This window comes from Acomys minous (assembly GCF_964271855.1).
Source record: "Acomys minous genome assembly, chromosome: 1".
In the NCBI taxonomy this organism is placed as follows: Eukaryota; Metazoa; Chordata; class Mammalia; order Rodentia; family Muridae; genus Acomys; species Acomys minous.
In genome coordinates, this window is record NC_140483.1 from 127,292,173 (window position 1) to 127,318,939 (window position 26,767).

Here is a 26,767-nt window from a genome sequence, read left to right on the forward strand (position 1 = left end):
CCAAAACCCATATCATAGACTGAAGCTTTAAAGCTCAATGTGACCGTATCACATTGAGAGAGATAATCTAACTCTGGACAGGACAAAAAGACACAGTGTAGAAGTCTTTGAAATAAATATAAAAATCAATGTTGGTATTATAAACTAGATTTCCTACTTAGACATAGAGTGGATAAGTAAATGATGACTGTGGGATTTTTAAATAATCTTTCCAAGTAAAAGAATAGAGTGTGTAAATGTAGGCGCCTTGATGTCAATGCTACTGTTTTTCTATTCTTGGAGTATGTGCAGTTGACGGTAGAAGCAGAAGGTGAGGGTGCATGTCAAGCACTTAGGCAATGATACCTAAGACACTAGTTGATATATATCACCTCTCCAACCAGGAACAGCACAGCAACTCTATTATGGCTGAGCCCTAGCAAGTGAAGTATGAAGAACAGGGAAGACAAGATGAGTACCTATATTTGACTCTTAAAAGTCCCTCCCATTATAGATCTTCAATGTCCTTTCCCTGTCCATATTGAAACCTATGAAAACTAGCCAGCAAAAAGGAAGCTTCCAGATAAGTACCAGCTGTATTTTTCCATGACCCATGTTTAAACTCTGTGGTTTCTTTCTCAATAGAATCTTGCCATCAAGTTCTGGTGGGCAACTAAGAGCAATAGCAGTTGCCTGTTTTGTTTAGGGGCGACTCTGGACAAGCCTGACTAAGTACTCATGGGAAAATGAAAACAAAACAAAGATTTTGTAGACACCTGAACTGCCAACTTAGGAATGGCCTGTCAGTCAAAAACAATAACACTCTAGGTTTAACAGATATATATGATTATATAAATAGATAAGGTATAATAGTTAGATAAGGTCTTCAAAGGCCTATAGAATATGGCAATCAAAGATGTTTTTATGATTTTAAGGATCCTTTGACAATAAAACAAGTTAACTCCTGGCAACACCCAGTCTACCTCAGAGAAGGTGATGAGCATCAAAGAACCTCCTTATGGACATGGCTTCAAATGTGGTAAACAAGCCACTGGGAAAAATGTCCTCCTTTCTGCCACAGACAGAATTCAGCCTAAAAATAAGCAAGCTTGGACACAGGCACAGTCAACAGCCAAACTCTGCCAAGACAGAGAAAGCAAGTCCTCAATAGTTCTTGCTTCATAAATATGTCTGCCAGATAGAATGGGACAGAGGGCTGAAGACAACGCTCCACTGTTATAGAGCATTTTGGTGATTGCCTAGGCAGTGAACTGTCTCTGTCATTTTCTCATTTTGGAAGTTGCTAACTTGCGTTTCCTGTTTACTCAGATAATTAATTTGATTCCTTCTCAAGTCTCTGATGGGGTTGAGACAAGATAGTTTAGTTTTACAATTTAGTTTAGTTGGTTAGAGGTTATGATGTTTTTAGATTGATAGAGATGAGATATGATAGGTATTGATTTACATTCATAATTGTAAACTCACCAAGTTAGAAAAGATGTTTTCTCCAAGGTTGCCAAATACAAATAGGCAAAACCACTAAGAATGTAACATTTATATAATCCCTAATAATTTCTTGGTTCTTCTTGCTGTATGTACTTTATTGCATATATGTATAATAATATAAATGTATATGTAAAAGTAAAAAAAGAAAGTACTTAAAAAAAGAAAAACAAAAAACCCTTTATAACATAATGAGAAAGAGAATAGAGGGTAGGTATCAAAGTAAACTACTGAGGCATATGGTTTATGCATACTAAATGGAAAAACATAATACGATATTTTTATGTGTCCTATACTCCCCATCAGGACCTCAATAAATTATATTAAATGGTAAATCATATTTATATATTTATCCTAAGACAATTTGCATTTTTGTTCTAAATTAGATTATATAAGCCATAAAAGTTTAATCAATTTGACTTCATGCAGATTGTTTTCACCTGATTTTTGTCTTTCAAATAATGCAGTGTTTACACATTTTCTTGATGAAAATTGAAAAAAAATAGAAGTACTTCCTTTCACAACAATGGAAGCAAATGAAGGTTGATATTTATGTACCTTCGTAATGGATTTTATCCTCAAGATACAATAAGTTGATAAAAATGCTATGTAATGATATCAATAAATTTAACATTAAGTAAGTCCTTTACCTCTCTAAAAGGGCCATTCAATCAGTGATCTTTCCAGACACTGCATTACAGCACAATAATGATTTCAAATAGAGATTTATCAAGACAGAAGCGAGTACAGCCACAACCAAGTAACCACAAAGCTTAATTCTTTACTTTTCATTTTCAAGCATTCCTAAAGAAAATTGGAAAGATGTTTCTGAAGTGCTCACTGAAATATGATGTTAAGAAGTACTTTAAAGAAGAGAGAGAGAGAGAGAGAGAGAGAGAGAGAGAGAGAGAGAGAGAGAGAGAGGGAGGGAGAAATCTGTAAACCCAAGGCGTTTTGCAGCATAAACATGAATGAGGAGAGGTTGGAGGGTAGATGGACCATGATGGCTACGGTTATATAACTTCAAAACGACAACTGAAGCAAAGACATTGCTGCTCTGGTGGTGTGAATGAGAGTGCTCCCCACAGGCTCATATGTGTGAACACTCGTTCCCTGCTACCAATACCCACCTTCTGACTTTTACCTGAGGATCAGGAAGTAATGCTCTTACCTGTTGTTCCAGTGCCATGCCTGTCTGCTTCCCATACGATGATCATAGACTAACCCTCCAAAACCATAAACAAGCCCCTAGTTGAATGCTTTGTTTTATAAGAGTGTCCTTTGTCATAGTGTCTCTTCATAGAAGAGTAACCGTGACAGGAGTAGGCAGCAGGGACTGGGGTATTTCTAGGTAGGCCTCGCCATTCTGCTTGTAGAAAGAATATGGATGATTTTTAAGATTTTGGACTAGAAAAATAGTTGAACACTTTAAGCAGAACTTAGCGGTTCATCCTCGTGGGAGTATGGAAGACAGTAATATAGAGGGCAATTTTGATTGTGGAGGCCTGGCAGGCTGCAGAGGCATCAGAGGGGAAGAATATTAGTAAATGATGTTTTGGCAAAGAATGTGGTTGCTCTTTGCCCTTGTCCTAAAAACCTGCCTGAAGCTAAATCAAAGAGATTTAGATTAATGTCATTGGCAGAGATTTCAAGACAGCCTCGTAGTGACAGTATTATTTAGTTTTTAGTGCTCATTCTTATGAAGATCTACAATGAAAAAAAGCAAGCTGTATAAAAAGAAATACAAAATGTATAGTTTGAAGAGGGAAAGAGCACCAGGAAATGTAATGCTGGAGCCAAGTCCTATGCTCAAGGAGATAAAATGTTTAAAGAAAGGACCTACTCAAAATGTAATAAAGAGTGATGCCCTCGGGGCAAGACACCAATAAGCTAAGCTTCCAACTTGTGAAAAGGAATTAACAGAAAGCTTAAACCACAAAGGAAATTATCCACACCAGAAAGCTTTTGTAAACGCAGTTCAAGGAGGATGCCAGGTCCCAACACTAGCAAGCAGAATAACAAGACAGCTTAGGCCATGTGGTTCTGGATTTAGCATCAAGAAAAACACATTGAAGGGTTTGTAGAATTTCCCTCCACAGTTAAGGAAAGCTCCTGAGGCCAGGCATGGGACAGGGAAGTCCATGTATAGAGGCCCAAAGAGACTATTGCATGAATCAGGGAAAATTATGTCTGGAGACTTCAAGATGCTGGAGATGCCAGATCAGTGTGATACCTGCCAAGGAGAGCTTCTAATGGGATATATACGGTACCAGCCCAAAGGAGAGAAAATGTGGTGCAGTTCGCATTATCTGGAAGGAAAGAGCCATCTAATAAGCCTTTTAGCATCAGACATGGAGCGGCAGAAATTGTAGTTTACCCTACTGGATGGCCTTGATTTGGTCCAATATTTCCATTTCTTCCCTTTTGTAACAGTACAGTATATTATATATTAGAAATATTTTGTTTTATTTTTGGCTTTTGCTTTTATCTGGAGTCTCAGTTATGAGAGTACCTTGAGTCTCAGAAAAGACTTTGAGAGGGGGTAAGACATGTAAAGACGAGTTTCTGTTTGCTTCTTTGTTTGCTTGCTTGCTTGATTGATTGATTGATTGATTTTTTCATTTACTTATTTATTTAATTACTTTACAGCCTGATACCAGCCACCTCCCTCCTGTCCTGCTAGTCCCGCCCTCACGCCCCCTCTCCCATCCCTCCTCTCCTTCCCAGAGAAGGGGAGACCCCCCACAAGGGGTACCAATCTACCTCAAACCATAGACAGACTAAACCCATCTTCTCCCACCCAGGACAGACAAGACAGCCAAGCTAGGGAAAAAGGGATCCAAAGTCAGGCAACAGAGGAAGAGATAGCCCTTACTGCCATTGTTAAGACACCCACATGATGACCAAGCAGTACATCTGCTACACATGTGTAGGTCTATCGGGATATTGTAAGTTGGACTGAATGCCTTTTGTATTATGATATGGCTATGAGCCCGTAGTGGCCAGGAAGTGGAAATGTGGTAGTTTAAATGAGATTGGTAACCATATGCCCGTATATGAATGTTTGACCTCCAGTTAGTGGATCTGCTTAGGAAAATTTAGGAGGTCGACCTTATTGGAGGAAGTGTGGCCTTGTTGGAGGAAGTGTGTCATTGGGGGTGGGCTTTGAAGATTTAAAAGCCCATGCAGCTCCACTGTCTCTTTCTAAGAACTTCCTGCCTGTAGATCAGGATATGAAGTTCTCAAAGACTGCTCCAGTGCCGTGTCTGTATGGTTCACCACATTATGATAACGGACTACCCCTATAAAGCTATAACCAAGCTCCCAAAGAAACTATTCCTTTTAGAAGAATTGTCTTGGTTGTGGTGTCTCTTTATAGCAATAGGACAGTAATTAAAACAGCAACAAAACATATTTTAAAGTCCTGTGTTCAATCTGCATGCCTCTTAGGAATCCTAATCCTAATTGCTGAGCAGAACTAGTTCCAATTTCTCCAGAATACATCTCTTATACCTTTCTCAGATGTTGGCTTTACTCAATATTTGTGTTCTCAACCACTTAAACCTTTCTCCTGTGACTGTTTTTTGAACATTAAAAGGAGTGCAGTTTGGAATGAGTTATGTTTATTCATTACTAAATTTGTTCCCTTAACATTTGTGTGTGTATATTTATATATGTGAATATGAATATCTATGCAAGTATATATTAAAATAAATATATTGTAGAATATAATATATATTAAAATATAGAATATTTTATATAAAGAATATATAAACAAACTCCAGGTTTCAAAGGTATTTTTCTATGTAGTAAATCAGTCACCTGTGAGAATTAGTACTTTCTTATCACTATACTTTATCCATAAACAAGCAGAGGCATCAGCTCCTCTATGACAGAAAAACAAGTGCATAAATAACCTACCTCCTCTGTACTTCTCTCCTGTGGCATAAGGCACTCAACTGACCATAGTTAATGTTACTGCTTGGTTTCAGGGCTGCAGAAAGAAATCAGTTAAAAGTGTGAGTAGTTTTCTGTTATCTTATTAAGCAAGTGTATGAATAGGATTTAATTGGAAATGCTCATCATACTAAAAAAAATAAATAAATTGAGTGACCATGAAGTGAGATATTGTATTCACAGTCTTTAATCAACAAAAAATATTCAATATGATGGTGAGTACAGAATTCACTTCTGCAGGGTGTTTTGATCATATCTACTACTTACACCTCCTGATCACCTCCATCTATTTCTCCCCCATGAATTTTACATCTACTTATTTTCTTATAACCCATGGAGTCTAATTAATGCTGGACATTTAATCATGGGTGTAGACAATCCACTGGAGATAAGCAACATCCCAGGAGCCACAGCCTTGAAAAATATGACTTTCCCTTCCATCAGTTGCATATAGCTCTCAAGCTAGTGGTAGCCTTTCCCCACTCCAAGACAAAATGGTTTTTTGCCTTGATCTTATACAGGTATTGTACAAGATCTTTTTCAGGAAGTCATAGGTCTTTTGAGTTCATGAGTGTATTTGTCCTGTTATATGCACAATTCATTTTTTTTTCCAGCACCGTTTCTTTGGCCCTGCCAATCTTTCTGTTCCATCTTATGCATGTTTCCCAAGCCTTTGGAGAAGGATGTGTGATATAGCTGTCCAAATTAAGGATGATTATCACATAGTCCCTTATTTTCAACATATTGACCATCTATGTGGTTTCTGATTAATCACTGTCCACTTATTTAAAAAAAAAAAAAAGAGAGTGATGAGTTTGAGCTGATCTAATCTTTTGGTATAAAGCTAAGTATTTAGAAATCATGTTGATACTGCATCTATTTAGCAAAATAGTAATAGTCAGTTTTCCTGTAGGGACTATGGCCAGGTGTATGGCAAAGTTTACAGTCCCAGGCATTAACTCCCTCCTGTGGAGTAGGCTTTAAATCCAATTGGATGACCATTGGTTACCCCAAACACCTTCATGCCACTGTTGCACCAAATAGCCATATCTTGCCATACCAGTGGTTATTATGTAGTTCACAGGGTTCAAAAATGGGAAAGACTTGTTGATAATATTTTTCCTCCAGCTACCTGAACAGCAATGTCTGTCACTACAAAAGCTAGGCAGCAAGGAGAAAGCTTCTAGATCAGCAATAGCTCGGTTTTCTATGACCTGCGATCAAAGTACATAGTTTTCAGCAATAGAGTCTCACCATCAAGTTCTGGTGGGCAACTAATAGCCACTGCAATGGCCTGTGTTGTTTGGGAGGGTTTTCCTAGACACATCTAACCAACAACTTAGAGGGTGCTTCTATGGAACTGAGATTTTTGACTTTTGAGAGAAATAGAATATTTCATCAGAAGGAAATGCTAATTAAAATATTTAAAAACTTAATATATATATATGGAAATTTTAAAAATAATTTATTCAGATTATATCCTGGTTGTTATCCCCTCACTTGTATTTTCCCCATTGCCCCCTAGCTCTTTCACCCTATTCCCTACCCCTAGACCTATGACAGAAGGGGACCTCCTCCCCCACCACATGATCACAGCCTATCAGGTATAATTCTGCTAGCCTGCTTCCCTTCCTCTGAATGCCACCAAGGCTTCCCCACCAAGGGGAAGTGGTCAAATAGAGGGCATCAGAGTTTATGTCAGAGTCAGTCCCCACTCTCCCCACTAGTAGATTTACACATGGATTTTTTTAAAAACAGAATTTAGTTTTATTGATCTAGAACCTAGAATCTGGTCTAGCAATTTCTAATTGCAGAAAATAGAAATTGGAATGAGTCATAATAATTTAATTTCTCTGAGGAAAAAGAAGTCAGAATTCCTTTCCAAGATCTTTAACATACCAAACTGGTCTCATAACTACTTTAAACACAATTCAAAGAAAAATGCTCTTGGTACCTGACATGTTTTCTTTTATCATCCTCTTCCTCCTCCTTTCTATTTCCTTCTAATGCTCCCTTATCCAATCCTATCTATGCATATATCTAGCCAAACGCATGCAGGTACCCATCACTGATTGCTCATTCTTCAGAGCATTCTCTAGTATGTAGAATCGATTTCCAATTCTTTATAGAATTCAAATGTGATAAAAATTATAAAAGAAACCTTAATACATAGCAGTCCTGCTCATAGCCAAGAGGAAGATTCTCTCTCAGAAGCAAATTAACTGCCATGATGCGATGTCCTTTTAACAAGGTGGAAAGAGAGAGTACAAAATGTGATGCATGCCTTCAGAGTGACAGGCACGCACATCATAAGCCCTCTGATTGCTCTAGAACAATTAGTGTTATTAGAAGTGTGAAATGAGAGCTGGGCGTGGTGGCACACGCCTTTAATTCCAACACTTGGGAGACAGAGGCAGGTGGATCACTGTGAGTTCTAGGCCAAGCTGGTCTACAAAGTGAGCCCAGGACAGGCAAGGCTACAGAGAGAAACCCTGTCTCAAAAAACCAAACCAAACCAAAAAAAAAAAAAAAAAAAAAAAAAACTAAACAAAACAAAAAAGAAATGTGAAATGACACACAGTAATGAATACCAACTTATACGTAGTATTTTATTCCTTATTGAAAAGTTATTGAAAAAATAAGTGATTTAATGTATTTTTTCAAACATTTTAAAAGTAATTCAATGGCCACATTGTAATCATAAAGAAATAGAACTTGGTATGTACACATTTATACATGCTATGTCAGAATTCTAGAGTCATAAAATGAGCTTTTGTATGGGCCCTGGATGACTTCAAATTTAAACAGCATAGCAGACACTGTTTTCTAAGCATGAAACTAAAATAAAAGGAATTCAACCAGAAAGCTTATTGCTATCCTAACATCACAGAATATAATAAATCTGGAATTAATATTCATATGATTTAAGCATTTCTCTACCCATATTCCTACCAAATCTTAGCTGATCAAGACTTTGTAATTTAGTTTTGGATTCATATAGAATTATTTATTTTAAATTAACCAAACTATAGCTTTGATATACATAAAATATTTGGCATACTATTATTTCTGGTGTGAATGATATAAAATATTTATTATAATAGATATTTAAGCACATGAATTAAGAAGAGACTTGTATGAAGGACACATTAATCCACTTCCCCATGTGGTTAATGATTAGGCTCAGTAATAATTCCAGCAAGTGGGGGCTGGAGAGATGGCTCAGTGGTTTAGAGCGCTGCCTGCTCTTCCAAAGGACCCGGGTTCAATTCCCAGCACCCACATGGCAGCTCATAACTGTAACTCCAAGATCTGACACCCCCACACCAATGCACATAAAGTAAATTAAATAAAATATTTAAAAAATAATAATAATTCCAGCAAGTGGTATGGAAAGAAGCGGGCCTACCATAGAGATTTAGGGAGAGGGCTTAAATCTCAGAAATTCTGACTACATAAAGATTTTTAAAAGTAGCATTTATTATCTTATGTTAAAACAATTTGGAGGAGGAGGAGGAGGGGAAGGAGAAAAGAATAAGCCTTTTAAAAATAAGAATTGCATTCTGGGAGGCAGAGGCAGAGAGATACCTGTGAATGCAAGGCCAGCCTGGTTTACAAAGCAAGTCTAGGATAGCCAACGCTACACAGAGAAACTTTGTCTTGAAAAAAAAAAAGAATTAGTAGAAGAGAATAGAAAATTAAAATTCTTTTTGTTTGTTATCTTTTTTTTTAAAAAAATGCTTTCATGGAAAAGATGACTAAGGTTTCATGCTTAGCTTGGACCAGCCCAGCAAGCTCAAAACCAACCTAAGCTCTACAGTCCTTGTAGGCTTGTAGACCACTTAATTCATCCAATGTCTTATCATTGAACCTCTGTTCTGAGAGGTGTTTGTCACAAGGGTCTCTACACAAAGAGGTTTCAGCATGTAATAGATGTCTTTGAAAGGAGATTTTTGAATATAAAAATGCTAAATGTTTCAATATAAAATGGCAACTATGAAAAAAGACTAGATGTTATTTTTTCCTATTGCTCAAATCAGGAATAGAACTTAAAGATTTCACAAGCTACAAAATTTACATTTGTTGCTTAGTATTATTTTTCTCTCATAAAACGCTTTAGCCCAGCTTTTGACAAAAGCAACAAGGGCTTAACCTTAGAGTGGGGTTAAAGTATAGGATTTTAACCAGAGTGCCTGTGAAAAAGGAATTTAAGCTGATGGCTATAAATTAATCTTACACTAGAAATCCAAATGTCTAGTGTCATATTGGGCATATGCCAACTGGATGTTATTGATGGAAAAATTCTGTGTTGTATTGTTAATGTTCATTTTAGGTAAATGTATTTTCTCAATTGTGTCAAATATTAAAATAAGTATACATAGATTGGATTGTTTTCCTAATAAAAAGTGGCCATAAACATATAGTATTTCTCAGGCTTCGCATATTTAATTTTAATTGCTCGTTCTCTCCTCTCTTCTCTCTTCTCTCCTTTCTCTCTCTCTCTCTCTCTCTCTCTCTCTCTCTCTCTCTCTCTCTCTCTCTCTCTCTCTCTCTCTCTCCCACTTGTTTTATTTGCTAAAGAGATACTTACACAACTCCCAAAGAAAAGCCAGAAAAATAGTTTGTACTTAACAACCACAAAACAACTTTACTATGTATATTGGATAAGCACAGCAGAATGTTATACAGGACATAGACAGTTAAAGAGCTACTGTGGTGCTTAAAAAATAAAAATAAAATTTTAAAAAGCTACTGTGGTGAAGTTGATTATCAGAACATATTTTTATTTTGCCAATATACAAGGCAACATATACATATTTTACAGAAATCCCTAACATCACACATCTACTAATTTTTTTCCTTATCACAAGAGCAATTTTAATCAAATCTTTGTAACTCTCAGTGAAGTGAAGTCCCAGAACAGTGTAGCCATTGAGAAAATGTCACAGTGACCCTGTGAAATGTCAGAATACAGTTAATTGAAAAACAGAAAACTGAGACCTCCTCAAAGGGTTTCTGTGCACAGTAATAATTAAACCAATAACAAGTATAACCTTTCTTAATATAATTATCAGTGCACAAGTAAGAAGTTTTGTAGTAATAATAACAGAAATATTAACAAATGTGTTGCCCTTATAACTCTAGCATAAGACTAGAGTATTAAGAAAAAGCTTGACAAGAGAAAATTAAAGAATTATAAGTATGATTAAGTCTTTTTATACACTTGGATAAGTGGTCCAAATCCAGGAAAAAAAAATAACTTGTGAATAAGTATATGCATATTGAGAAGCCATTCAGTATACTTGTGTTAATGATCAGTAGGGATCTTATTTACATCTTTTTATCTGATTTTCATTGTTTTTACAAAGTTCCAAATTTAATCTTCTTTCAAATAATATTGACTAAACACATCACTTGACACAACTCAATAAACCATAAGACAGGCCTACCTACAAAATCATGGGCCTTGACCCCTATTTGTTTGCCAGCTGCCTCAGTTGGCCACAGCTACAGAATAGTGATCTGTAAACCAGCTTTGTTTCTGAGACTCCTTTGCCTGGGAAAAAACTCTCTGTTCCTCTCCCATTGCCTTCTCTGCCTGCTTCCATCTCTACACCCACATGCATGGCTCCAGACCTGATACCTACAAATCTGCTTTGTTCACAAGCCACCTTTGCCAGGTAAGTACCTCCTTTCCTTTTCCTAGTCCTCCCTCTACCTTCTTTTATGTCACCTTAAAGTCTAGCTCCAGACATGTGGTTCAGAACCTCTCCTAATCAAATAGATAATGTTCCAGCCACAAATCTCCTGCACTGATCCAATCGAAAGCAGGCCAGATTCTTACATCAGATACACAGCTGAAGAATGAAGTTCACATGCACAAGTGAGATTGCAAAAACAAAAATATGAATAACAATGACAGAATATCATCAAATCCACTAGTTCTATAGCAATACTCTCTGGTGAAAATTATTTAGATGAACTCAGGATATATAATTTCAGTGAACAATGAACATTGTTTTCAAAGAACTCAAGGAGTTTAAAGAAGACACAAAATGCTCAATGACCTTCAGGAAGATAACAATCAATACCTGAGTGATGTCCAAGACAATAAACTATGTGGATGAATAAAATGACAAGGAAAACTCAAAATTTTAAGTCAAAGTTGAATAAAGAGTTATAAATATAAGAACTCAAACCCAATAACTCAATGAGAAAACTCAGAGTCAAGCCTTAGGAGTAGAATGGGTCATGTGGGATGAAGTCTATCATGATTCAAATATAAAGTGGAGGAATGAGCCCCAACAGCAAAGAAATGCATTTTTAAGATGTGAAATGAACATTCACAAACTATGGAATAACATAAAAACAACAAACTCTAAGATATAATGATAATTTCAATGAAGTTTCTGGGTATAAAATAAGCATATAAGACTAGCAGTGTTTTACATACCAAGGACAAAAAAGTAGGAAAAATATCCCATTCATAATTGCTTCAAAGAAATGAAGACAAAGGGAGAGAGACAAAAGATACATTGATAGATCTAGGAATAAATTTAGCAAAGAAAGTAAAATTTATACAATGAAAATTTTAGGACACTGAAGAAATTGAGGACACTAGAAAGTGAAAATTACTCCCATGCTCATAAATTGGAAAAATTAATATTGTAAAAGTGACAATGAAAATCTTCCCAAGGATTCAATATAATCCCATCAAAATGTTAAAAGCTTCACAAAACTAGAAAAAAATTCTAAAACTCCTGTGAAGAACTTTGAAATAGCTTAGGAGATAAGCGTGGACGACACTATGTCAGGACTCAGTGGGAGAGCAGACTCTTTCAAGTAGTCATCTAATTTCCAATGTGTGATATGGCATGCATGCACACATATATGTACACAATAATCAAGTAATTTAATAAATAATTAAGATAATATTTGAAGTTCATTAGGAAATGCAAAGATCAAAATAACCAAATAGTTCTAAACAGTTCCAGAGTCATCATAACACCTTACTTCTAATAATACCACAAAACCATAAGGACAAAGACAGCATGGTACCAACACAAAACAGGCATGTAGAATGATGTCATAAAATAGAGAACTCAAAAATAAACTGACTACCAAGTTTGTTTTCCATTGTGATAAAAACACCAACCAAAATCATCATGGAAGGAGATGAGTTTATTTCCTGTACATTTCTAAATCAGTCCACTGTTGAGGGAAGGCAAGACATAAACTGGAAACAGAAAACTGGGTCCAAGAACTTAAGCATCAAACATGGAGAAAATGTGCTTTCCTAGCTTTGCTCTTCTGCCTTCCTCAGCTTATCTTTCCATCGTAGCCCAGGCCTCTGATGCAGGCCTCATACCATTGGTCTGGAGCCTCTGACTTCTATTACCAATCAAGAAAGTAGCCTGTAGACATTCTGTGAGGCCATATGATGCATGTGGTTCTTAAACTGGGATCCCTTTCCCCAGATATGTATAAGTTTGTGTCAAGATGACAAAGATAGCCACTGTACTCCCACAGGTATAGCTACCTAATCTTTGACAAAGATATCAAAACTATTAGGGGGGAAAAAAGACAGTTTTCCTCAGATGGTGTTGAGAGCATTGGAGATCCACCTGGAAAATAATTATGTTGATTCATAGTTCACCTGCATAAGAATAAGGTAAACATAGATCAACCACACCGCAAAACCTAAAACACTGAAACAACTAGACGAAAGCACTTCAAAATACAGACACAGGCAAGAACTTCATGATAGCGTAGGAACTGGCCATAAGAACCGACATGTAAGATACAGGAATTTAAGGAGCTTCTGCCCAGCAAAGCATACTAACAGCAGAAGGGAGAGACAGACTGTATATATGGGAGAAAATCTTTGCCAGCTTTATCTCATCCAGGGACTAATACTTTACACCTGAAAAATTAAAAACAAAACTCAAAATTTTCAATCAATAAGTGGGCCAGTGAACTGAACAAGTAGTTCTCAGAACACAAAACACTAAAACGTGGTAACTAAAATCCCCAGTTTTCAAATGAATATAAATTCAAGATAATATTAGAGCCAACATGGTGGAGCAGGCATATAATCTCAAAGCTCAGGAAGCAGAGGAAGGCAGATTTCTTCAAGTCCTAGCCAGGCTGGTGTACATACATTTCTAACCAGCAAGGGATACACAGTGAGATGCTGTCTAAAAAAAGAGAAAAAAGAAAATAACTAAGACATTTGTATTTCTATATATTTGTGCATGAATATACCTACATGCACATATATGAATATAGCAATAAAATTCAAAGAAAATGAGGCTCTCAACTTGAAAAGGGGGATCATGGGAAGAGTTCTAGGGCAAATATCAGAGAGTGGTTGGAAAAAGGAGAGGGATGAGGGAGAAAGAAAATGATATAATTGTATTTCAATTAAAAACATATTAAAAAAGAAGGGACTATTTACACATAGAACTTAGATGAACCTGAAATGGGTTATATTAAAAGAGCCAGATTCAAAAGACTACAACATAAAATATATGACTCCTAAAGCAGCTAAAAGTATAATGGTAGAGGCCCAATCACTCAGTCACATAGCCTGCAGGTTGGAGAGGAATATTAGACTGCACAAAAAAAGGTTAGTGGATATTTGGGAAAGTGATGAAATTGTACTGTATCATTTTTGTTTCTTTGTTGTTTTCTTTTGGAGTTTTGTTGTTGTTGTTAATCCTATTGTTGTTTGGTGGTGGTGGTGGAGCTGATGGAGGTGGTAGTTGTTGTTGTTGGTGGTGGTTTTAGTGGGTGGTAGTTTGTAGTGGTGGTAGTTGTTTTTGTTGGTGGTAGTTTTTGTTGGTGCTGATGGTAGTTGGTGGTAGCTGGTGGTGGTGCTGGTGGTAGTGTTAGTGGTAGTTTTTCAAAACAGAGTTTCTCTATGTAGCCCTGGCTGTCCTGGAGCACACTCTGTAGAACAAATTGATTTCATACACAAAGATTATCCTGTCTCTGCCTCCTGAGTTCTAAAATTAAGAGTGTGCCACCATGTCTGCCTCTTCCTTGTTCTAGATCTTGATTACAGCGGTGGTTAGAAAATGAAATAGAGGTTATGCATTGTCAAGAACTATTGTTTTTAAATTTTATCTGTATTACTTGTATTATCTACAGGCCCGGCTAGAAATCAATTAAGACACAGACCCTTATTATATTTTAAAATAGCCTTAGTTAACCTGAGGCAGGACAGATATCAATCCTCTAAACTACCTCCCGTAGCGGGGCAGGCATAGGATCCCTATTTCAATCCCATGCCATCTGTTTCCAATAACTTCTTTCAAACTACCTTCCATCCATAATCCCAAACACTTGCCAGTGTTCTTCATCTGGGCCGGATTCTCCATCCACATCGGCCATGTGCTTCTCCTCCAGCTAACCCATGGCGGCCTTCCTCTCTTCACTTCAGGTCTCTCCCTTTTCCTCTTGGCAGTCCTTCTTCTTCCCAGAATTCCTCTCTCTCCTAGCCCCACCTATCTCCCTTGCCCTGCCCAGGTGGGATGGCTTTTTATTAAGCAAAAGGTAGGTCAGACAGCAGGCAGTAATTAGTATCAAAACACACCAAACCATCCCCCAACAAAGAACTGTGAACCAAAGTACAAATTTTACTACTAAATAAAATATAAGGCTTAAACAACACCCCCCAAAAAAAAGAAAGGAAGGAAGGAAGGAAGGAAGGAGAAGGGGAGAGGGAGGGAGGGAGGGAGGGAAGGAGGAGGAAATAAAAAAAAGAAAAACAAAACAAAGTACAACAGGTACTGCTGGTGAGCATGTGCATGTGTCAAACCAGGAGGCTGTAATCACTGCTGCTGTGTGAACTGATGGAGCCACTCTGACAATCAGCTTTGGGATTTCTCAAAATCCTAAATCATACAACCCTGTTATGGGTGCAGCAGGAGAGAAAAGAAGAGTACATTTGGGACATGAAGGAGAGAGAAGGCCCCCACCCCGCAATCTAGTTGAAGCCTTTCTTCAGGTCAGCAGGAACTCCTGCACAGTTAACACCTGCTCGTGGTCCTTTTCCCTTCCTCAGTGTGACTTTCTAGACTGTCACAAGAACTCTCACGTGGAGAGCATATGCACTGAACCCCTGGTGCAAAGTTAGTGGCGCCTGGCTTCCCAGGATCACATTGTAACTTTAACTGATATATCTCTGAAGCCACCTGACATGTCACTTTTACAAGAAGAAGAGTGGAAAAGAAAAAAAGAGTTTCTTAGCAACTTTTTGAGATTTGACCCCCAGAGTAGTGTATATGACTAATGCTAAGATAACTGTTTGCTCTCCTTGGAAAACCTTATACCACACTCGGGTATGCCTTACTTTCTCATAAGTATCTTTCTCTTAACCTTCATGCTTATGTCTATGTTAAAATATATTTAATGTAATTCCCAACTCTGATTCACTATACTAGCAAATTCTGACTTTTTTCATCAACAAATTACAAATCTCTATTTGGCCTGAGTTGAGCTCCCTAAAAGTCTAGGAGAGCTTGCTAAGGGTGGCAAGATGGGGTTGTGTCCCTGTCCTGTCACTGCTGACAATCTCCCCTGTGAATATTCTCTCAAAGGACTTGACGCACTACCATGGAGATAACTGGCCAATCATGTTACTAATGCACTCTTAAAAACAGCTAGATGTCAACCGACAGATGAGCAGGTAAAGAAAGCAGGTTCTATGTTCACAATAGAATTTTATTAAGCCATAAAAATATGAAGCCAGCACATCTGTAGGAAAACTGATGCAGCTAGAAAACCTCGTGTTAAACAAAACAAGCCAGAGTGAGAACAGCAAACCCTAGATGTTTTCCCTCAAACTTTTATATGTGAGTCCCAGATGTGAATGTTGTATATGTGTAACTGTAAGGAAATAATTCAGTAAACTACAGAGGGATGTGAGAGGAAAAAGAATAGTCCTTAAGGGGAGGCTTGGGAAGGAAGAGCGGGGTTAAGTAAGCAGAAGGCAGGCAAGGCTGAGGAAAAAGAGTCCCACCTGAGTAAGCCTGGCAAGACAGGCAAAGTACGAACAACAAAAATAGAGTGTGAACCAAAACATTGCAATAAAGCCATTTTCAATGCTATTTTTAAAAGACTAACAAGACTTAAATTATGCATAGTATGTTTGTCTAACTTAAACAACAAAATTGACTAGAAACAAATTCTCATTTTGTCAGTTAATATCCAGTGATCAGGAGATATAAAAACAGAGCAGATATTTTAATTCAGAAAGCTGATACAGAAAGAGAATTGTCAGATAGGCATTCTAGAACAGGGGAGAATAGGAGAAACACCAACTAACACCTAGGAAACAGCTACCACATTCTCCCTGATGAAGCAGAGGGAAGATGTTGAATTATTAAACTCTATGGCTGTTGAATATTCATCACTTGGATAGAAAAAAATACAATGCTGAGGACATACAAAACAAGGAACAGAATAACAACAACAACAAAAAAAAAACAGTAAACACTTTATCTTTTCCTGCACTCCATTCTCTAACATCACTATGCAGTGATGTGAACAGCAGTCAAAGTGTCATGTTTGAAAAAAAAGGCAATTGTTTAATAAATTACACACAAATCAGGAAGATTTGATTACATTCAAATATATTACAACCATTAAGGTGAATAAACATATACATGAGTGTTATCAAGAAAAACACTCCTATTACATAGTGTGATAGCAGGTAGCATCACTGAGTAACCACACACACCTTTATAAATCTATTGCATGTACATTGTGAATGTCCACACTGCCCCATATTATTTACTGATTCAGTGCAGCCCTACAACAATCTCAATGTTATTTTTCACCTGTACAAAAAAAAAAACAATCTTAAAATTTATATAGAACAACTAAAAAGACTCTGCATGATCAAAGAAATCTTTAGTGAAGAAAGCAAAGCTCATTCCAAAAAAAAAAAGCCCATAAAAATCTTATAATCAAAATGACATAATATTTCTGTAAACATAGACCTAGCAATGAACAGAAGCAGATTTTAAAAACTCATCCATTTACCTTCAGTTAATTTTCAAAAAAGGTCTTGAGAACACAGATGCATAATAGATAATCTCTTCAAGAATTGGTACTGGGAAAATTGTGTATCCACATTTAGAATAAAGGAAAAATGTGGCTTTTTCCTACATGGTTAAAAAAAAATCAGCTCAAGTGGATTAATGATTCAGCTATAAACCCTGAAATTGTAAAACCGTAGGGTAAGTGGACAGGAAAAAGCCTGCAACAGCATAGGCTAGAGAAATATTTTCTTGGATATAACAACAAAAGCCATAGGGAAAAAAACAAAAGAGAAAAACAAAACATATATACATGAATATTCCATAAGCAGTAAAAATATCAGTGAACATTGAAAAGATGTGTACAAAATGGAAGGGAATGCTGGGAAGTCATGTATGTATCTCATAGGTGACTATGTGTCTCTTCTGCTAAGGACACATGAACAGCTGGGGGGACCAGGACACTAGCCATCAAGAGACTGCTGACAGTCAAATTCTCTAGTTTAATAGCCAAGTGTCCAAATTCTCTTTCTGCTGGTATGATAAAACATTAATCAAAAACAGCTTTGAGGGTAAGAAAGGGGTTTATTTTAGCTTGTAGGTTACAGCCCATCATCTTGAGAAACCATTATCTAGGGAAGTCAGCCTGCTGAAGAGCTTCTCCACTCTCCCGTATCCATAGGCCACTCTTGTGAGCATTTGAACGTCTAATTAAACCTAAGAATCCCCCTTATGCCTGACCTGCCATCACCATATCCTAAAGGCCTATATTGACAGATCTAGGAGATGAAAATCATGTTTTTAACCATAGAGGAAAATCATGTTTTTAACCATAGAGGAAAATCGTATTATTGCAATTATGAAAAAAGTAAGATGTGGTGATAGAGTTTGGCCACATCTTGGGAGATATAAATGCTAGATAATAGAAAATGAATAGTAAGTTACAATTTTGAGAACAGGAGAACCCTCAGCTTCAGAAGAGAAATTAACGTGATGAAATTTATTTAATCAGTCCACAAAAAAAGTATACAGTTCCCTTTACAGATTGAAAGACTAGAGATTTGGTGACAGAGGCTGCACCCACCTGGCTGAGGGACCTGACATTATAGTAGTACTGATAACAAAGTTCTACTTTCTGAGGTAGACCGGGGACACAACAGTAGCCTAACTCAGGGAGACCTAGCCTGACACCTAGTAGACTGACCAAATTTTCAATTTTTTTTTACCATTTGGTGTTCAGGCATAGTTTTGCTCAAGTTGAAATTCATAGAACCTAATTTATAGAAGCCAATCTTTATACTAACAGATAAGAGTAGCTCTCACTCACAAAAATCTTCAAAGCAGGCAGAGACTACTACAGAGACCCACAAGTGACCCAATGCAGGGAATGAGTGCTCACTGCGTGCCCAACCCCAAGGGACACATTTCCAACATGACCATACACCCAAGACTCAGCGAAAGTCAAGGAAGGAGAGATGGAAAGGCTCTAAGGGATATATAACTAAGGTCGGCTGCAAGACAGCATCTTCTATATACAATAGAGAAGCCACACCTAAGAAATTCCTACAGTATGGGGCAGTCTGATGAAGACCTGCATGACAACATGTTATTGACACGCCAAGGTGGAAGAGAGAATTGCTCAAGGCCCCATGCCCAGAAGAGCTACAGGCCATCAGTGTCTGCTGAGAAAGAGAGAAACCAGTGGATAAGCCCTCTGATACAAGTGCTCAGCCCTAAACACGAGTGAATATGAACAACAGTAAGTAGATTCACTGGGCTAATTTGTTTGTTGTTTTTTGATTGATGGTGGTGGTGGTGTGTGTGTGTGTGTGAAGTTAACAATAGTAATTATAAAGAGGTCATGAATTTGAGAAGGAATTGGAGTAATCTAGTATTCCAACATGAAAATCTTTAAAAATTAAACAATTGTAACTTTTATAAAAGAATTTTTTTTAAACAAGGCCTTGGTTTGTGGCTCAGCCAAAGCATTTTGACCTCTGCCTGGAGTTCTAGAGAGCTGAGATTATAGGCCTATGCCACATTGCCCTGCTTCTTGTTTTTTTTGTTTTTTGTTTTTTGTTTTTGTTTTGTTTTGTTTTTTCCAATGAAATGTTCCTCAATAGTATTAACCACACAAAGTGATTTTTACTCTGAAAATTTTAGAAATCTGTCAATGTATATGCCTGTTCCCTTAGTTTTCTCCTGGCATTACTCATATTTAGCTTTTTAAAAGCACAAGGAAACCCATAAATATTCAACCATCTTTTCTTTTTCTATCTTCTTAGAGTTTCTGTTCTCATCCTCATTTTTTTATATTCAATATACTACTTTGATTTTCTTTATACTGCCGCACCCCTCTGCTATCCCTCCCCAAATCTGTGCCTCTAGAAGTGTGAGGGCTTTAAGGCGTTAAAATGGTGCCACATTCACTCTTCTAAGAACACTTTTTGAGACTCCTTTAATCTTTAGCTACTCAAGAGCTCTCAAATTACAGAAAATTCCCTTGAAGTCTTAGGAATGGCAGCATGGTATTTCCAGGCTCTCAGTGAATGCACACTATAAGATGGAAAAAGAGTTCAGAAAAACAATTCACTTAAGAGGACTATCTCACTTTGGGTTCCGTAAAACATCTGGGGTCGGTGAACTCCCACATTTTCCTCCTGTGTCCTAAGAAGTGAGAAGTAGTAATGTACAGCTACAAATGTCTTGCCAACTTTTAAATGGTTCTGATATGGGAAAAGCACATCATTATTGAACTAATTCCTCCCAGACAAGATAGTAGTCAAAGTGTACAACCCATGTTTTAGAACTTTCTTCAGAAAGGCAAGACTAAGAAATGTGATGAAATTAGAGACTCATATTAAGGAAAACAAATCTCAATAGACCATACTCCTAAGCAGAGGGCAAGGATGAAGTTCTCCACTAACCCTCGTTTCCTTTCTCCTGTTGCTTCAAGAGATCAAGTTATAATTGTAGGTCGACATGAGTACTTCCAACACCCACGGTTTCATGCAGGTGAGAAAACCACTGCTCTTCTAACTGCAAGATTTTTTGAACGAATTCCCTCCTAGAAGATAATGCGAAAAGACTCCTCTGCTTTTGAAGGAACTCCCTTTCCTAGGCGTAGGAAGTTGTGAAGGATCTTGAGTCATAAGCAGGAGATTATAGAGAGGGAAAACTGGAAAGTTCCAAAGGAAACAAAAACTGAGCTGGAAAACAAATCAGGAGCCTGAGCTGTGGGCACTGTCCAGGAATCACGATTTCACAGGCGACAAGAACCAGAGCACTGCTTGAGGAGCTGTGATGTGTGCAGTCCTTTGAATGTAGAGGAGCTTAGCACACAAAATGGCGAGCTGCAACTGATGTCCCTAGAGGCTTCGCGTCTATTGTTTTTATGAGTTCATTTATATGGAGGATGCTCTGAGGAGCCCCTTCCCAACTGTGACTCCTACTATGATATGAATACCTCTTTACCTCTGCTTGTGAGAGAGCTTATATTCCTTTTCCTAAGTCCTTGTAAATGATTGGCAGAAACAACTTTGAAACATCAGTGCGTTGTTGTGATTCAGGTCTGGAAATCACAAGTCTGAGCTGAGCTAGCATCAAGTTATCAGCAGGATTCAGATACCCATGAGTCACTAGGGGAACATTCATCTCTGTCTTTTTTAGCTTACTGATGCTGCCCAGATGCTTCCTTGTCTCATGGCTTCCTTTATCTCCAAAGCTAGTAATGGCCAGTCTAGTCATCTTCACGTCTCCTTCTTTCCCTGGTAAGTCTTTAGGATTGCAGTGTGCATTGTGGTGTCTGAGGTTCTCTCCAGTTCAAGAGCCACTGACTTAGCAGCCTTGACTCTAGTTGTACTCATAACACCTTTTAGCCTTGTCAGGATCTTAGCCTGTTCATAGTCTCTGGAATTCAGGATGCAGATGTCATTGCCTGGCATTACTCTGCCTACCGCAGACTTCACAAGGTTCTTTTCGAGAAATAAATGAAACAACATAACATGAAAACTAGTAATACATTGTCTGTAGAAAGTGTTCAGTAGGTGTTATTCACATGTAAGTTTTAAAGCTAACATGCATTCCTAAGTCTAATATTACTAATTACAATATTATTAATATTGTTCAAAGGAAACAAAGATGTATATAGTGGCTAAATGTTCTAGGTATTTAAGCAAGCATCTCTTTTTATGTACATTGTACCTTTATTGCTCCCATATGACACATTTGAGTCATTCTACAGACAAAGATCCTCCAGTCTCAGGTTTCATGAGCATATTGTTTTGGCTGTGACAACAAAGTGTGTCAAGGCCAACTGCAGGCTTGTTGAAGTTAACACAGAGACCCAGCCATTAAGCAAGCAGGACTCATCTCCAAAGGGCAGTCACAGGCACGGAGCAGCCACTAAAATCCTCTACAGAGAAAAGCAGGAGTGCCGCTGTCTGCTGCTCTCCACCAGGCTCCGTTCCACTCTGAGATCTAAATTACTGCCGATTTCTCATCTCTTAATCACTTCACAGAAGTCAAGTGCCCTTGGAAGAGACTGCAGAGGGTAGCACACATCTCATCCCATTGAATTTAAATTAATTTGATCTTTTAACTCCCAGCTATTACACTTCCTGGGCTGATAAAAGAAACTTGGAGTAATTTATTTTTTCACAAATAAAACCTGACAGTAATGGTTTAGGAGCAAAATTATTTGAATATGTATTTCCACTTAAATAGAAATAGGGAATTCTACATGTGTGAATTTTTACTATAGGAGTAAATATACAAAATAACAAATATAGTAATAATTATGAAGATTGGTAAAGTATATATTTAAATTTTTAGATGTCTCTTTATGTGCATACACATATTTCTTTGAAGGGTATAAGCTTCTGTTTTGTATATGTCTTCTCTAGAAATGATGACAGTGAAATCTTAAACTTTATCTAGACTTTAACTCTCATTTGAAGATAGAAAATACTAGAAGTAATTCTTTAATTTTTAGTCATGAATATTACCTATGTTATCAAATCTGTTTTTAGATTTCAACACAGACACTATTGTCTGTTACTAGTGAGTATCATGGGACCCAAACAGATGTATGAGTTGCATGGTTATAGCCCTATATGCTGCCCTAGTACAGCATCCTGGCCTTACATTGACTATACACACCACTGTTCAAAGTTTAAATTTCAAAATATTCAATTCTCTTTTTATAATTGCTATGGCATGATAAGTCAAAGGCTAGGATATAAAAGTAAAATAGAAGTATATTTCAGTCAGAATAATGAAATTACTTCTTCTGCTTTTAGATTTAAAGTGAGAATTCCCTAGTAAAAAATATACTCAGAGCATTGGACGAACTCAACATAGAGATGACCAGGTTTTCTAGAAATAGGTTTGTAGTTCCCTGTCATCTCACAAGGACTCCACTTTCTCTCTTCTTTAAAAGTACTGTGGTATTTATATAGAAGAGGAACATTGTTGAAGCTGCAAGATCTCATCAAGACCCTCATTTTTACAAAGAAAACAGCATTTTAGATCTAAATAGTTGAAGTAGCCCCAAATAGATAAAGCCAGGCTTGCACAACCATGCTATTCTATTCTCAGCTGTTGTAAAGGCCTCTGTATTCTACTTTCACATTAATGAACCAAGTACCACTGGAAACAATAATGAAGACATTGGACCTTCATAAAAAGCATTCTTACCTGGTATGCTGCTAAGTGGAGGAGGAGGCACATTTTTAATGGCTACCATGTGAGCCAGAATAGCTGCTGGAAGAGCATTCATAGGCATCTTGGCAGCTGGACAGAGACTGCTAGAGTGGCAAAGGACCACACTTATCTTTGGCGCATCATAAAACAGAACTTTCACGGTTGTCTCTGATAGGCCAAGCTCACAGAATCTTCTTGTTCACAGTTCTGATGCAAGAATAAAGTCTCGGTAAAGGAGAACTCTAGTCTAGTCTGTGGATTATGTGAGCTACAGGGCTAAGGAAAATGAAAACAGCACTGTAATGCATACTGGAGGCACAATTTAATCAAATTACTCATGAGTATTAAGTTAAAATTTCGTTTGTTGGTCTTATGGATTTAGAATTCTTTTCTTGCCTGCTTGGTCTGTACATAACCAAAGGCCCTTTTTGTAAGAGCAGAAACAGAAAAAGTAGAATGTTCCTAACCACTTGTCTGTAACAAAGGGTAAAATATCATTCTAATTATCAGAGAACAATAAGTTCATTCCTATATACATGTGACCATATTGTGCTGTTATGTGGCATGCATTTCAGTTATTTTATCTGAATTACTTTGCTCAAAACTAGTTTCAATAGTGACCTGTTGGGAAGTGGAGGAGGAGGCACACTGTTGGTAAGTATCATGTAAGATAAACTACTCAGAGAATCCAGGCATCCTGACAGCTCCGAAGCTGTCAGAGGATACTTGATGGATAAACAATTGTCCTAGTGCAATGTACATTCTGTATATTATCTTTTGGATCCTAAAATATTACTGTGGTATCTACCATAGGTTATATATATGGAATGGGAGTTGGCATCCCCCATATATGTATGGGTCACAGTGATTGAAGCCCTGTCATCAGGCTTAGCAGTAGGAGCCTTAATAGAGCCATTTAGGAAGCCATTGTTTTTTCACCTTTTCTCTATTTCATATTTAACAAACCACATACAGTGGAAGATATATAAGATAATAGAAACTTCACATTAAACTAGATCTTCCTTAAAATTATTTACTTACTATTTGCTTAATATTTTTGTGTGAGGGTATGTGGTGTATGTACACATGTATGTATATATGCAGGTATATGCACCTATACATGAACGTGTGAAGATCAGGGTACAACACCAGGCATCTTCCTTTACTGACTTCCATCTTACTTTCTTAAGACAACATCGCTCACTGAGCCTGAAGTTCTCTGGTTGCCCAGGCTGTTTGGCCAGCAGGCACTTGAGATTCTACTGACTCCGTCTCTCAGCTCTGGCATTACAGGTGCTCGCTGAGAGTCCCAGCTTCTCTGTGGGAGCTAGGGATCTGAACTCAGCTCTTCACGCTTGCCTAGCAAATATTTTATCCACTGGGCCATTTCCCCAACTTGATTGCAAAAGATTGCAAAAAAAAAAAAAAATGCTATACGAAACTAACAAAACATTTATAAGGAGTAAATAGTGAAATAAAGTAGTTGGTTAATTGTTTTGTTTTGTTTTGTATTTATTTGCTCTGTATTTTTAAATTAATTTTAACATATACATTTATATTATTACACATGAATAAAATAAACTACATCAGCAAGAAGAACCATATAAAATGTATATGTCTGTCTTCATGATCAGTGCATGTTTGCTTATAAAATACCATCAGTTCACAAGCACAGTCACTCTAAATGTTTCCGATTAATTGTCCCAATGTTTCTGAATACTTTTCAAATGTGTTTTAAGAATAATAACATAATCACGTGGTTTATAGTTGATAGACAGATTCATTAAATTACATGTCAGGAACTTCTTCATAAACCTCTAAGTTTCTTAACCAATTGTTTGCCAAATTATCTTGAGTACATCATTTAATCTTCATTGGTCTTAATAACCTACTCTATACAATAGGGGTAATGTATCTCACACAAATGATGCAAAGATTACATAAAAGAATGGAGTTAAGGATTTGACATGCTGTCCCTAGTTTTTGGTTCATACTAATGATATTATACTGTGAGAGATTCATGTGGGTAAGAATAAGATAAAGATGACTCAAAAGTCCAACAGTAAAAGGCATGCATTTTCAGAGATGGGTCCACTCATTTAGCTGTAAATATGCAAAATTCCAGATTTAACAGATTGGAAGGCAATGTTTAGCATGGAGAGGCTGACATACACATAAAGAGGTGGCGCCTATTTGAGATCTTACCAAGTTATCATTCAGTCTGTAGAGCTGGTACTCTGGAACTAGATGAAGTCAAGATGAAAGAAAGATGAAAGAGGACCAAACTAAGGAGCTGTTAACAACTGTTCATGAAAGGGGTGGCAAAGGCTATATGTAAGCCATGGTGCTGGAGAGGGAAAAGAGGAGTGCTGGGCATTCATGGAAATAGCAAAACAAGATTTTCAGAATGCCGAACTTACTACTATACATCTAAATACGTCTCAAAGTCAATTATTCCTGGGAACAATTAAACAATTCTAAAATATAGCTACAATAAAGAGAGACTAAAATAAGCAGCTAAGCATATAACTAGAGTAAATGAAATCAGTATACAAAAGAGGTACTTAGATGCTCTGTTTATTGTGGTATTACTCATGCTAAATATGGACTATCAACATATAAATACAAGTGGAATCCATAGGTAACATGGAAAATGGCTTATTGTTCACATGTGAAAAAGAATAAAATCATGTCATTCAAGGGAAAATGAAAGCAACTGTAGGATCTCATGTCAAGCAAAATATTCCAGAAACAGAAATACCATAACAATTCTTTTTCTATATACAAATTTTTTAAAATAAATAAAATCTGCAGTAGAGATAGAGGGATAAGATGGACAGAGAGTAGAGAAGAGAAGACAAGATGAGGTTTAAGGAAGATTAGATGTGGTCCAGGCATGATACACCCCTATGGGTAAGTGTCACAGTGAAATCTTTTAAGGTATTCAATTAATATATATATTTAAAAGTGGTGGTTGTGGTAGTAGTGGTAGTGCTGGTGGTGTGGTAACATGACCAATATATAGTAGGCACCATTTTTATCAGTGCACTGATTTAGAAATTCTACAAAACTTATTTATGGTCCCCAATGAGATGAATAGAATACATCAGCTTAATTTTATGGATGAGAAACCCAAGTTCGCAGAGATAATTAGTATACTATTATAAGAAACAGAAATGATCTTAGTTTTGTTATTGGTTATGCTTTTGGTTTATTTTTGACCTCTAGTGAAATGCCTGAGAAGAGATGATTAGGAGTAGTTTAGTAAAAGACAGCACATAGCCTATTTTTTCTTCTCCCATTCCTTAAAATAATTCAACTATTTTGATCATGAATCCAGCAATTATTTTCTGTCTATATTTGTGATGATTGAATGGGATACCCAAAGTAAGTTTCAGGCATTTGAATGCCTGGGCCCTAGTTGGTGACCTTCTAGGGAATACTTGGGGTGTGGCCTTGTTAAAGGAAGTACATGACAGTAGGCCAACTTTGAGATTCAAAAAGACTCAGCCATTTCTAGTTAGCTCGCTGCTTCCTCTTTGTGAATGAAAATGTGAGCTTTCAGAAGCCAGTCCAAC

The 26,767-nt window shown here is 37.1% G+C and overlaps 1 protein-coding gene across 1 annotated transcript in view; it reads right to left on the reverse strand.

Moving 5' to 3' along the window:
* Positions 1-23,293, reverse strand: part of CNBD1 (cyclic nucleotide binding domain containing 1) — a 320,137-nt gene extending 296,844 nt beyond the window's left edge. Inside the window, exons 1-2 of the mRNA XM_084793629.1 lie at positions 23,184-23,293; positions 5,404-5,476 (exon numbers count right to left, since the gene is read on the reverse strand). Coding sequence (XP_084649755.1) covers positions 5,404-5,476; positions 23,184-23,271 — 161 coding nt within the window. The 5' untranslated portion in view covers positions 23,272-23,293. The remainder of the gene's footprint in view (positions 1-5,403; positions 5,477-23,183) is intronic.
* Positions 23,294-26,767: the final 3,474 nt, after the last annotated feature.